The sequence below is a fragment of the Chinchilla lanigera genome, unplaced genomic scaffold, assembly GCF_000276665.1.
Source record: "Chinchilla lanigera isolate Chin_1 unplaced genomic scaffold, ChiLan1.0 scaffold00013, whole genome shotgun sequence".
Taxonomy (NCBI): Eukaryota; Metazoa; Chordata; class Mammalia; order Rodentia; family Chinchillidae; genus Chinchilla; species Chinchilla lanigera.
Genome location: NW_004955414.1, coordinates 18,050,057 through 18,063,376, shown reverse-complemented (window position 1 = coordinate 18,063,376; position 13,320 = coordinate 18,050,057). Strand labels below are relative to the sequence as shown.

At 43.4% G+C, this 13,320-nt stretch overlaps 1 protein-coding gene across 5 annotated transcripts in view; it reads right to left on the bottom strand.

Annotated features, from left to right (window-relative positions):
* Fam168a (family with sequence similarity 168, member A) overlaps positions 1-13,320 on the bottom strand; it is a 194,799-nt gene that overhangs the window by 8,601 nt on the left and 172,878 nt on the right. For 2 of the 5 annotated variants that reach the window (XM_005379948.2, XM_005379950.2), the window contains 2 exons: positions 8,332-8,457; positions 356-504 (listed from right to left, as the gene is read on the bottom strand). In XM_005379948.2, coding sequence (XP_005380005.1) covers positions 356-504; positions 8,332-8,457 — 275 coding nt within the window. The remainder of the gene's footprint in view (positions 1-355; positions 505-8,331; positions 8,458-13,320) is intronic. The other 3 variants (XM_005379949.2, XM_005379951.2, XM_013511973.1) reach the window with 2 other exon arrangements.

Sequence of the window (13,320 nt, the reverse complement as noted above, 5' to 3'; positions counted from 1 at the left end):
AGGTGGTCCCCGAGGGTCCACGCCCCTCTGACATTCTGGTCCCTGTTAATCGTTTTCTTTTTTGGTTTTTTGGTTTTTTTTCCGGTACCGGGAATTGAACTCACGACCTTGCGCTTGCCAGGCAGGCGCCGTGCTGCTGAGCTAAATCCCCAGCCCCCTGGTCCCTGTTAATCTTATGACTGAGGAGGACTGAGGGAGTGAGCAGGTTGCAGGAATATTGTTTCAATGATGCCACAGTGAGCTGGAGAGACCCAGAAATTCTCTTTTCCAGACCCTGCCCCACCCCACCCACCCCACCCAGGCTGCAGGCTCCTCTACCTGGAAAGAGGCAGACCCGGCCTCCATGTGTACCTACCTGGGCATATAGGTTCTGCTGGGGGTAGGCACTTCTGATTGGATACATGGCCGTCTGATAGGGGTTGGGTGATGGAGAGTAGGGGGGTGGAGCAGTATTACTCTGGGTTGGTGGGACCTTGTATGGTGTCCCCGCAGTATATCCTAAGCCAAGACAACAAGAGAGACCTCCAGTTACTTGGCAGAACAGCACTACTGGAAGGTAGCAGGTCCCAGGCACAATTCCCCAGACTAAGGCGGGCTGAATCCAGGCTGGAAACACAGAGGAGAACAAGCAAGAGAACAGGGCTCCACCCAGACAGCCCTGGCCCCAGAGGCAGCTCCCTCAGTCCTGGTGTGCAAAGTTGTGTGTATGATTCTGGGCATCTTCTGTTTCTCTGGGTTTCGGGGCTCTTATCTATAAAATACAGAGGCTGGAACCAGATGGTCTCTTACGGGCCCCTCTCAGCTCTGATAGCCTGGGGTTCTAGCTGTCTGTGAGAAAGGGAGGTATACTCAGATGGAGCCTTTAACCCATTCTCTACCTGCTATCTTCTTGCTTTCTCTGGCTCCTCACTCAGCACCCCACAGTACTTTTGCTCCTGGTCATGGCTTTCTCTTCCTTGCTTTCCCCTGACTTTTGCCCTGTTTTTCCCCCCTTATATCTTCCTCCTTTTATGGACTTCCCTTGACCACATTTAGCCATATGTGGTCTACTGAGTATGAAGTACTGAGTACGAAGGGGAACAGGCCATATAAAATACCACTCAGAGATCCTCATCTTCTGGGATACTAAAATCTACAGAGCTGGCTTTTCCTCTTCTGGGGCTTGGAGGAGGGTTACCCCTACCCTAAAGGCCTGATATCAGAGATCACAAAGATTCACACTGTCGTGGAACTCAGACTGTGTCTGCACCTCAGAAGCATGGACACAAGCTGAGGCTGAGCGGTCAGGCCCTAAGAAGCTCACAACTGGCCATGCAAACAAACTGTACTACCTGTGAGTGCTCTGGGGGAAAAGATCAGATCTTATGTTCACAGAAAGAACTTGAACCACAAGTCACTCAGGAACAAGACTGTCCTTACACGGTCCCCAGATGGAATTATCCTGTGGTATCAGATAATCATTAAGTGACTTCAATTCTCTCTCTTACATAACCTGCAGCTTGGACAGGGCAAATCATTTTAGGAACTTCTAAAGATCCTAAACTCTTCTAAGTTGAAGGGACAGTACCAAGGACTTAGCACTGAAGCCCCAGTGTAGAGGAGCGAGGGTAGCTTCTTCCCTGTGGTCCCATCCTCGGTGGGGCTGGTTGCTGTCACTGAACCTCTCTGGTCAGCTCTTTTGCCCATAACATGTTCACCAAGGACCCTTCAGCTGCAAGGAGCTGTTTCTACAAGAAGGGAATGGGCTGCACAGTGGAGAGGCACTTTCTTGGAAGAGAAGGGATCTAGGCTTCGGTCAAGCTTTCCCCCTAATGTGATGATGACTACCAAATATCTGGGCCTGAATTTCTTATTCTGTAAAACAGGAGGCTAAGATCGAAGGTCTCTTCCTAACTGAAATTCCATGGCTCTGAAGAGCCCAGGTCTATACTAACTCAAAGTAAAAGCAAGCTACCACATGGGCACAGACCCCAGTTTATACCACAGCTTTGGTATAATAACACCCCATGCCCCAGTGACTTGGCAGGACATGACAGTTACTGTTAATCTGCCACAAAAGGGGCGCTGTCCTCTCCCACCTGCAGATCTCTAACTGCTTCTATGAAAAACTGGTTTTGTGGCCAAATTTGTTTAGGAAATGAGTCACAATGAGGATGAAGTGGAAAGGATACATTAAAGAGAGGGCAGAACTGATAAGAAGTAGAAATCAACTGGAAATGGGAATGCAAGTCAGTTGAGGGAGAAGTCTAGAGCAGATTCCTCAAGGCTTCTAAATTGCAGGGCTAATTATGAGGTGTGGTCACAGGGAGAAAAGCAGGCATCATGGGGGTAAGAAGGTGTCTAGGTTTGCAGACATCTAGAAGGAGCCACCTGATGGAGTCTTCCCCTTGGGGACCCAGTACACTTCTCTAGGAAACAAAGGAGGTTCTCAAGATGGGAATGACTAAGAATGCGCAGCAGATGGTCAATACTGAGGATCTTAATAGTTGTTATGGGAGGAGAGGGGACAGAAGGGAAGTTCTACAGTTCGTTAAGTAGCAATGTAAAATAAAGACAAGTAGATTTGGTTTTTTATAATTCTATGATCCTGAGGAGTCCTTAAAATGCAAAGGTGAATGGTGAATCTCTAAGATATGGATATGTAGGAGATTATATTTCCCAGATTTATTTTACCACAGAATCTTTTATTCACACTATTAACAGTTAAGACAAGCCTGTGGTTTTCCGTAATTGATGCTTGTTTTGGTAAATAAAGCTTCAATATAACACACCTACCATAGGATAACTACTTTCCTCTTATAAGGGCAGTTATGGAGATCATATGGCCCCCAAAACCTGAAGTGCTGATTATCTAGCCCTTTACAGGAAAGTTTGCTGGCCCCTGATTTAAAGGAATAAAACAAGGTGTGAAGGGGTTGGAGGGCGTAGTTTAGTGTCAGAGTGCTTCTCTGGTGTGTGCAAGACCCTGGGTTCCATTCCAGGGCTGCAAAAATAAATACATAAAGTAAAATTTTAGGGGCTGGGGATTTAGCTCAGCGGCATAGCACCTGCTTGGCAAGCACAACAAGGTCGTGAGTTTGATTCCCAGTACTGGAAAAGAAAACAAAAACAAAACAAAACAAAAACCATAAAGTAAAATTTTAAAAACCCAAAACAAGAAAAAGGTATGGAGAATCTACTTGGACATGAATGATGTTTCTCTCTGAAAGTGCTACAGCACAAAACAGTAGTGACAAGCAATCTGACAACAGACTGACAGCTTGGGTCTAAACCTCAGCTCTGCTACTTAGTAGCTGTGGAGTACGCTGTCTCCTCGCCTGTAAAATGAGGATAGTGGGTTCTTGAGATAAATACATTAAATAAGTGCAAAGTGCCTAACATATTATAAGCACTTCATATAGGTTAGCTGTTATTATTTTCTCTTTAATTGAGAGATGGCAAGCTTTCTTCCCCGGGATAGCTGAGCAGAGAATGGTCTGAAAGATTATAGAAGACAGGAAATAAAATTAATGATATGGGCTGTTCCAACATCTAACATAGACTATAGGAATATAAAATTCTAATTTTTAAAAAAACACTACTAAATTGGGCTTGGTGGCGTTTGCCTGTAATCTCAGTACTTGGGAGGCTGAGGTAGGAGGTCTGCCATGAGTTTGAGGCCAACGTGGGCTATACAGTGAGCTCAAGGCCAGCCTGAACTACATTGTGAGACCCTGCCCCAAAAAAGCATAAATAAGTAAATAAATAAATAAATAAACACTACTAGGAACTGAACCAAGGCCTTCATATTATACTACATCAGCCCCCCTCCCCCTTTGAGAGGCTAGCTTTGAACTCACTGTGTAGCTCAGACTGGCCTCAAACTTGAAGTGCAGTGATCCTCTTGCCTGCCCTAGCGTACTAGGATTACAGGCACATGCTACCACGCCCAGCCTTTTTTTTTAAAGCTGGGTCTTATTAAGTCACTAAATTGCCCAGATTGGGCTTGAATTTGCAGTCCTCCTTCCTTACTCTCCCAGAGTGCTGGGATCACAGGCATGCACCACCATGCCCAACTGAGATTCTAAAATGCTATGGTTAAAGTGCTATGGTCTTGGTGGCTAACAAGCCACCAATGCTGGTGACTTTCCTTTATTCTCACGGAGGATGTGCTTTGAAATTTTTAACTTGCCCAGGGAAGGTGCATCAGCCCCATGGCCACAAGGACAACCAATTACAAAGTGTTGGGACTATTCCTCTGAGGAAAATCAAAAGGCTCCAAGAGACTGCAGATTTTGGTTTCCACATCTAAGAATAACCTTGTCTGAGAATGCTTCCCTCAGTTCATGTTATGAAATCATACACACACACACACACACACACACACTCAGAATACAAATCAGCAGCCAAAACACCCCTGGCAGTGAAAGAGATGATGCTGTAGAAGGCAGCCCTGCTTAACTGTCTACACACAGTTTGGGATAGAAGAAGCACAACTGAAGAAGTAGAAGGGATCTTAGCAATCTCCAAGGCAACAACAGCATTCACAGATGAGAGAAGGGATAGACGCTAAAGGAGACTACTGGCAGGGGCACTTCCTTTAAACACAATGGTTTTCAAGTTGCCATTTATCCAGAGGATCTTACAGGAGGCTGCAGAAACTGCCAAAGGCCCTTGCCCTGGGCTCCTTCAGAGTCACTCACTTCCTCTCTCTCAGGAATATCCTCATTTGTACTAGATAATTTCAGAGGGCCTTTCTAGGGCTGGCATTCTAATTTCAGCAGGAATTTTGTGAGAATTTTATGCAGGGGACTTTCTACAACAGACCAAAGCTCCGGCCAAGCCCCTTGGGAAACACTGACATTTCCCCAGGGTTGTGGCCTGGGGGAGTCAGAAAAGTGAAGTGGGTATCAGAAAAGTAAAGGCTTTATTACTGTGTGCATCTAAGTAAAAGAAGCTCTTCGCCTTGGTTGGGTTTTTTCTTTTTCTTTTTGAGACAGTCTTCATATGCAGTTCAGGCTGGCCTTGAATTCACTATGTAGCCCAGGCTGGCCTAGAGCATGTGACAATCTTCCTGCCTCAGCTCCCCAAGTACTAGGACTACAAGGATGCACCACCATGCCCGGGCTTGTTTATATTCTTTTTTTTTTTTTGGTACCGGGAGTCAAACTCATGACCTCAGGCTTGCCAGGCAAGCGCTTAAGCCGCTGAGCTATACCCCTGGCCCTTGGGCTTGTTTAAAAAAAAAAAAAAACTCATGATTTTTACCCAAATAACTTTAGGTTCAATTCACTTACTGGAGGCCTAACTACCCTGAAAATAATTCTAATCTGAAGGTCACACAGGACTTTCTAATGCTATGCCTTAAGCATAGTAGAGGCTTCCATGCAATCATCTCTCTTTCAGAGCTCAAGAGGGCAGCAATTTTCCCAAAATTGTGCAGCAGATCACAGAGAGCCAAGTCTAGAGTTCAGGGTTTATTATGCCCTGGGCAGAGCTCCTTCTGAGTTAAAAGCCTCTGCAGTACAATCTTGGGCATTTGGTATATTGGTCCTTGTGTCCCAATTTCACTAAGGCAATATCATGAGACAAGAATGGAATTGGATACCTGTCTTATAAAAGAGGCTTTGTTTATGATGTCTGTTGGTCTCAGGTCCCTAACCATAATTTTAGACTCCATCAAACAGGATAATAAGAGAGTGTATATATTAACAAGACAAAACTTTTGCAGCCCTCTCTTCAATCCTTCTTTACTGGCATAAATCCTTTTGAGTTGTAGAGCCCCTACCACCTTCAAAGGCACTGATCCTCACATCATGGATGCCTTTTAGACTGATTGGTTTATTGATCATCAGATTTATATGTCTGAACAAAACAAAGCTTTATGTCTACATCTTGCCTTGACCCTTAATTCTCCTTGTTGGTAGTCAAACAAGAGAATAATGAGTAAGTAAGAGGGAGACCTAATTAAAAACAGGCTTAGCAAGTGCTGGTGAAATTGATTTTTATTTTGAAACAAAGTCTCACTAAATTATCCAGGCTACCCTCCAACTTGTGATCCTCTTGCCTCAGCCTCCCAAGTAGCTAGGTATGAGCCACTTGGCCTGGTGCTACTAGACATTTCAATGGGATTTCAGGAAAATTTTAATATAATAAAAGGTAAGACCTTCTGCTACTCAGACTGCCTAACTGCAAAAAGGGCTACCTCTGGAAGGAATGAGCACCCTGTCCCTAGAGATGTGTGAGCCAAGGCTCAAAGGCCAACTACTGGTTAGGGCTGTAAGAGAGGAGGTCCTGCCGGGCATGGTGGCTGGTGGCACACTCCTGTAATCCCAGCACTCAGGAGGTTGAGGCAGGAGGATCAGAGGGAGTTCAAGGGCAGCCTGGGCTGCATAGTGAGACCCTGTTTCAAAAAAAAAAAAAAAAGAGCCCCTGTGGTATGAGGCATATTGGTATACAATTCCAAAGTGATAGACTCAAGAGCCTAATAGCAAGAGAGAACCTTAAAGATGACCTAGTCCAGATTTCTCAATTTATAATTCAAGAGGTCCAAAGCACGGACATGAATTTTCCAATGCTACATAGAACCCAAGGCTAGAATTCAACTCCGCTAGCTCTGTGGGCTTTTTTTTTACTATACAATAGTCGCTGTGCCTTTACGTATCTCTGTATGTATATGCAGATGTCAAAAAAAATACGTGTATGTCAATTTACATATGTAGTCGTACATATGTTCACTCATTTCTATCTCCAGTTATCTAGAAAAACTCCCTAATGACTATCATCCCTCTCTTATAGAGTAAAACCAGCCTCATTAGAAAAGCCAGTAATAGAATCTTAACCTGGGAGCCATCATTTTCCAGTCCTGTTTACTAGCTGGGCAGCACCATGCACATTACCTTCCTTCCTTTTTTTTTTTTTTTTTAAACATTACCTTTCTAACTCTCAGCTTTCAACTGAGAGGAAAATCTACCCAAATAACATCACAGAACTATACTCTTGATTAAGTGAGAAGGTGATTATGAAAGCATTTTCCCTAGAAGGCGAACAATGTTATATAAGTTGATCTTGACATCTGGAGATAATAAGGCAAAAATGGCACTGCATATTTTAAAAAATGAGAAAAATACAATGATTTTGTCTAGTCTATTGATTTAGTAGACTAATACTTCACTGTAACATCTTGCTGACAGCTTGTTCAGGCCATGCTGGCACGATATTAAAGACAAGTGTTCACCACATCCGAAGTTAATCATTCCTCTACTGCACAGTTCCTACGAGGCACAAAGTTCTTCCTTATATAGAGTTTAAACGACATTCAGTGACTTTTAAAAACACTGGTCTTATTTCCTCAGTGGAACTACCTTCTTAAAAATTAGATGTGACCAGGCCAGGCATGGTGGTACATGCCTGTTATTCCAGCACTTGAGAGGCTGAGGCAGGAGAATCATCATGAGTTCAAGGCCAGCCTGGGCTACATATGAGCCCCTGATCCTCCTGCCTCAGACTCCCGAGTGCTGCAATTACAGGCATGCACCACCACACCTGGTCAGGAAGATTATAAATTTGAAGCCAGCCAAGACAACTTAGTGAGACCCTGTTTCAAAATAAAAAAAATTTTAAAGGGCTGAGGCTGTAGCTTAGTGGTAAAGGGCTTGCCTAGCACATGGGAAATCCTGAATTTAACAATTTCTGGTACTGGAGAAAATAATAACAATAATAATAATAGTTAGGTGGGAAGGTGATAACATCAGTTACTGCCCTGAAGAGAAACAGCACTAATCTCACTGGCAAGCTGGCATCTATACTTGCATATATCTTGCTCCCACAGTGCAGCTTAGAGGAGGGCAGTGCTGTTGGTTTGTTTAATATGGGGGCATGTTTGCTCTCCAGGGGATATTCTGTCATGCTTTGAGACATTTTTGGCTGTCACAGTGACACTTGGCTACTGGTATCTAGTGGGTACAGAAGGGATGCACAGGCCACTCCTCCACTACAAAGAATTATCTGGCCCAGATGTCAACAGGGCTGAGGTTAAGAAACCTTGTTTTAGGGGAAAGCCCTCTGTCCGTTCCCACAAAATGAGTAACAGTCTCTCCCTAAACTGCTTGACTAGATGAATACTTCCTTCTCCCTCCCTCACTACTATGTCTTCCCAAAGCTGAGGACATGATCAAAGAGGATGATCTTTCCTGAATGAGGAAGGCCAATTTTTATAAGGGTAGAAGAACCTCTTAAAACAGTATTTATATTATAAACATCATTTTTAAAAAATCCCTTTCCTTTCTTCCTAAGAAATAAATCAGTCCCAACTAAAGGGAACAAGGAAAGGAAGAGACAGGCTGTATTTACTGAAAGCCGCAGAGGATGCTTGGTAAGTTCGGTTCTCGGTCCCGGTGTCCACTGGGAGGTGGAAGGTGCCTTCAGTGCCACAGGAAGATGAGTTCTGTGGCCAGGCCTGTTTCATCAGCAGGGTGGCTTAAGGGAAGACACAAGAATGGTATTAGGCAGAAATAAGAAGTGGGCACCACCAATCACAGACACAAAGCAAGGGTCTTGTGCTGGACAGAAACATATAACCCAAGGGGCCTGTTCAGACACACAGGATGATTCAGCCTTTCTAAGACAGGTTAATAGGTTGGGAGAAGCACCGAACTGAGTTCCCAAATGATTTTAAAACCAATGAAATCCACACTTATACTAAGAGAATCAGAACGTTCTACTTGCTACTGAAACCATGAAGATGCCTATGAATACTGCCTCTTTCTACCCAACTTTCTGTCTAAGGCTCTCTCATATTCCTCAGCTACTTTTTTTATTAACATGGAGCAACCTGGCAGTTTGGGTCTAATCAGCTAAGCTACTCCTCATCCTTTTTGTTTGTTTGTTTGTTTGTCTATTTCCTGGAAGTATACTGAATAAGTTGCTTTCAAATAAAACATTATTTCAAGTAGTTACTATAGTACGTGAACCCTGCTACAATACCATCTCCTCTACAGAGACTGACCTGTGGCTAGGGCAGTTTAAAAGGCATAGGACACTGTGGCTGCGCTCCTAGTTATCCAGCAGGCATTGCTTACTAATTTCTTCTCCTGGACACCTGACCAAAGCCTCTACACCTCTTACATACCCCTGAATATCTCCTGCTGGCATGCTACTCCACTCGAGATACCCCTTCATGATTAGAGGTGATCCTTTGGGCCAATATGAAAGTAAATGTCAAAGTTCAGGTAGATGTGAAAGAGGTGAGGCCCAGTCTGAGATCTATACAGACTTTCCAGGCTGATTATGATTCAAAGTTCAGCTTGGGAAATTTGAAAGATAATACTTCCTATGCTCTAGAACGGGGAGTCACTCTACAAACTTACCTTGTAGTATCCTAAGGGGAAGGAGAGAGGAAATAGGGCTCTGAAGGGTAGAAATGTCTAACTCTTTACTATACTTGCAAACACAGAGGAGAAGCATTTTTGAAACAAAATTTCTACTTATGGTAAAAAGAATGGTTTTGCTTTTAGTAATATATTTTCCACGCAAAGAAGGTCTTGGGAGTCTCAGATATAAGACTATTTTAAAGTCTATTTGCAGGGTGGCGTGGGGAGTTGCACTGGCAACAGTCAAATGTACCTGAAATATCTGAACAAGGGGCTGAGGTAAGACAGGGCAGAATAAGAAGAAAGCATGCCTAGATACTCTCTAATTCAAGTAGGATATTCTACCCTCCAGGGATTCTATAACCCCTGCCGCCTGCCAGGGTAATAGCTAAGGTCTCCGCTCCTTCTGTTATGGAAGTTCTAGGGCTAGAGAAGGTCAAGGACTCTGCTGTTTTTGCTGAACCAAGGCTAGAAGTGCAGCTGTTACAGGCTGACTCTGTGCTTGCATTAATGGCCCGCAATATATACAGCAGATGCTAAGGAATGAAAAGAAAATCATGGGCAGGAAAGTGACACGAAAAGAATTCTGGCAAGGGAAATGGAGGCCCTGCAGAACCCCATGTAGAGTGCAGGGCCTTTGCTGGATATCCAGACATGGCTCTGCAGACACTGGAGAAGGGCAGCCCATGTTAAATAATCATCTTGAACTCCTTTTCTAGGAGGCACAGTGCTGGTATGAAGCAGATTGCTAAAATATCCAATTAATGTTGAAAAACTTTATTAAGATCTCTTGTCTCCAAATTTAGAACCTGACACTCCATGTGGCTGGAAAGCTCCCTAGAAAGTTAAACATGTGGCTCTGAGAAGTCAAACAGAGCAAGCTCATGCCCACAAGACCTCATTGAGGTTCCACCGGGGAGCAGGACTGCATTTGCTGTATGAGTTTGGAGAATTTAGAAGCTCTGATTCATTGCAGTTTTTTCTTCCAAGTAGCATATACTTTACCATAATTTTCATCATAAGCCAAAAGTCTGACATTAGCCTGAAGGACTGTGTGACAATTAAAGTAAAGCAAAATTAACCAAAGAGATTGAGACCTAACTGTACTCAGCACTGAGGGGAGCGCCCCAGTGGACAGGAATACACATGGGTCACAGTCACCGCACACACGGTAGTTACGGTCTAACTGGGGATGCAACACAGCCACACACTAACCAGGGAGTGAACAAGACAGCATGACGCAGTGTATAATAATGTTACAGATTAACCAGAAAAGAAGCAACTGTGATTGTGCCTTTGTCTTTCCTAAGTGAGCACATAATTTAAACTATGTATTTTACTGAATAAAGGGCTATTTTCTTCCAGTTTCAGAGAACAAACAGTATTTTCTATACCTTCTCTGTATATTTGGAAAATTAGTAATTTAAATAATTGGGGAAAATGTAAAAACTAAAAACAACCCCCAAATTTCAGCTGTCAAACTGACCTCATTAATTAGCCTACCATATAACACTGCTCCTCCACATACAATTCCAAAGTAACCCACTCTGTTGGTGGCAGTGATGAGAGCTCAGTTGTGGAGCAAAGACAAACTGAAGCTTTTAGAGACATGCTGACGGAAGAGGGTGCTCTGATAGGCGGCCTGTTCTTGGGTGCCAGGATGGAACCACTTCATAAAAATGATTTTACATTTTGAACTGACAATGAAGTAGAGGTGTATCATATGTGAAATTGTTATTAAGATGCACATTTAAGACTAGTATACATCATGTACTTTACTGTATATGTGTTATCCTGCAAGTAAAAAGATGGAGCAAAAGAGAAAATCCTTGGTAGCAAAGGGCCACAGGCCCAGTCACAGCAGGCTACCCACATCCAGGTGCTGGGTTGTTCACTTCCCTGGTCATGGGACGCTCACACCCTCTGACACTCGAACAATCTGTTAAGCACACTTACAAAGAGGACAGGCAGTAAGGGACCATCATCCTGAGCGATGTACTAAGTCAGGAAATCTGAGATTTAGCCTGGGCTCTGCTACTTATTAGCTGTGGGATCTTGGGCAAGTCAGTCTTTCTAAGTTCTTTTTTGTTGTTGTAGGAAGTGACAGTAATAATCTTTGTTTTGTACTATTAATATGAAAATCAAAAGTAAAGTTGCAGTGGGTACAGTGATGCATGCCTATAATCCCAGTTGCTTGGGTGGCTGAGGCAGGAGAATGACAAGTTCCAGGCCGGCCTGGACAACTCAGTGAAACCCTGTCTTGAATGAAGAAAGAAGAGGAAGAGAAGAAGGAGTAGGAAAAGAACAAGGAAGAGTAGAAGAAGACGAGGAGGAAAGTGCTGGAGGTGTGGCTTAATGGTAGAGTGCTTGCCTTGCATGTATGAGGTCCTGCATTCAATCCCCAGTGCCAATCAAGCAATCAATTAAGCATCACCAGTCTTATAGTCTTTATTTCTGGTGTCTACTCGTTCACTTTTACAGTTGTGGACAGCTCCAAATGAAGCTCTCACCATCTTTCACTCAAGCTACTCCAACCGCTTTCCCAGTTTTGCTTTTGGTGTTAGAGATTGAATCTGGGGCCTTTGTGCTGAGCTACACCTCCAGCTCTTTTTACTTATTTTTTAACTTTTGCAAAAAAATTTTTTTGAGACAGAGTCTTGCTAAGTTGCCCAGATTAGGCTCAAACTTGCAAATGAATATCCTATCTCTACCTCCGAGTGTGGGGATTACAGGCATCTTCCACTGCTTTTTGTTTGTTTTTAAACATGTCCCCTTTAATCTCTAAACTAAGTGATCTAAGACATAACTAACTCTAACCACAAAATGTCCTTGCTTAACAATATTGCAAGGCTCTTCACTGGCTAGAATTCCTAAAGCTCTAGTTTGTATTCCTTGTTAGCACTCAAGGCCCCCATGATCTAGTCTAGATGATCTCTCTAGACTCATCATTTTCACTCGACAACCAACACTACAGCACACAAACTGTTTATCATGTTCAGAATATGCCAAGGAGTGTCACATCCCCGTGCATGTTCCACACTGCTAGCTCTTCTGACTCTTCTCACGCCACATGGTAAACATGTGCTCACCTGTTAATCATAACTGAAAACTACTATCTACTGTGAAGTCTTTCTTCTTCCCACCTCTGACCACAGCCCCTGTCTGCCTCCCTTACAGCTGATAATCCCAGTAACCTTAGAAGGCCCTGTCTGTACTTGGATGGTCTGTCTTAACAAACTAGAAGCTCCTTCAGAGCGGGAATTTTCTCTTTGTATCTTCAAAGGGTCAACTTAGGTCCTTGTACAGAATATTCTGTGACGTGAAATGTTCCATACATGTTCTTCATTTCAAATGCTGTAACTCAATGGGTGAGAAAACTTAAGACTTTCTAACTTTTCATGGAGTCTTCTGAATTCCTATGCTGTATCTTGAGACCAAAAAAGGGAAAAAGAAACAGACTTTCCATAAAGGATAAGTAAACACATCTGTAAATAACAATGTTGAAATAATAAAATTCTAAGAGAAGGGGATGTTAACATTTAAAGAGATCCAACAGATCACATGGAATAAAACACTTTATGGAAGGCCTAGAGATATTAGCAAATTGCCCAAGATCACACAGCCCACAGCAGTGGCAAGAAATTTCACAGCTCATCTTCTAAAAGATGTGCCATATATAAATTCAATTCCAGACATCCAAATAATCAAAGTGTGCAGAGATATCACAAAAACATTGTCCTGAGCAGCCCAGCTGAAGGTGGTATAAGTGGCAAGTTCCTCCCATGGTCCCTTCCTGTCTATGACAAATAGTACCTAGTCAGGTTATACTGCTGGGACCCTCACAGGTGCCCAGAAGTTCCCGTGGTGCCTTGGGCCTGGAGTCCACACTGCCCTGAGAACTCAGCTCTGATTCCTCACTCATTGGCACAGGAGGCCCCCACCTTTCACCATCCAAGAACAACCTCCCCCC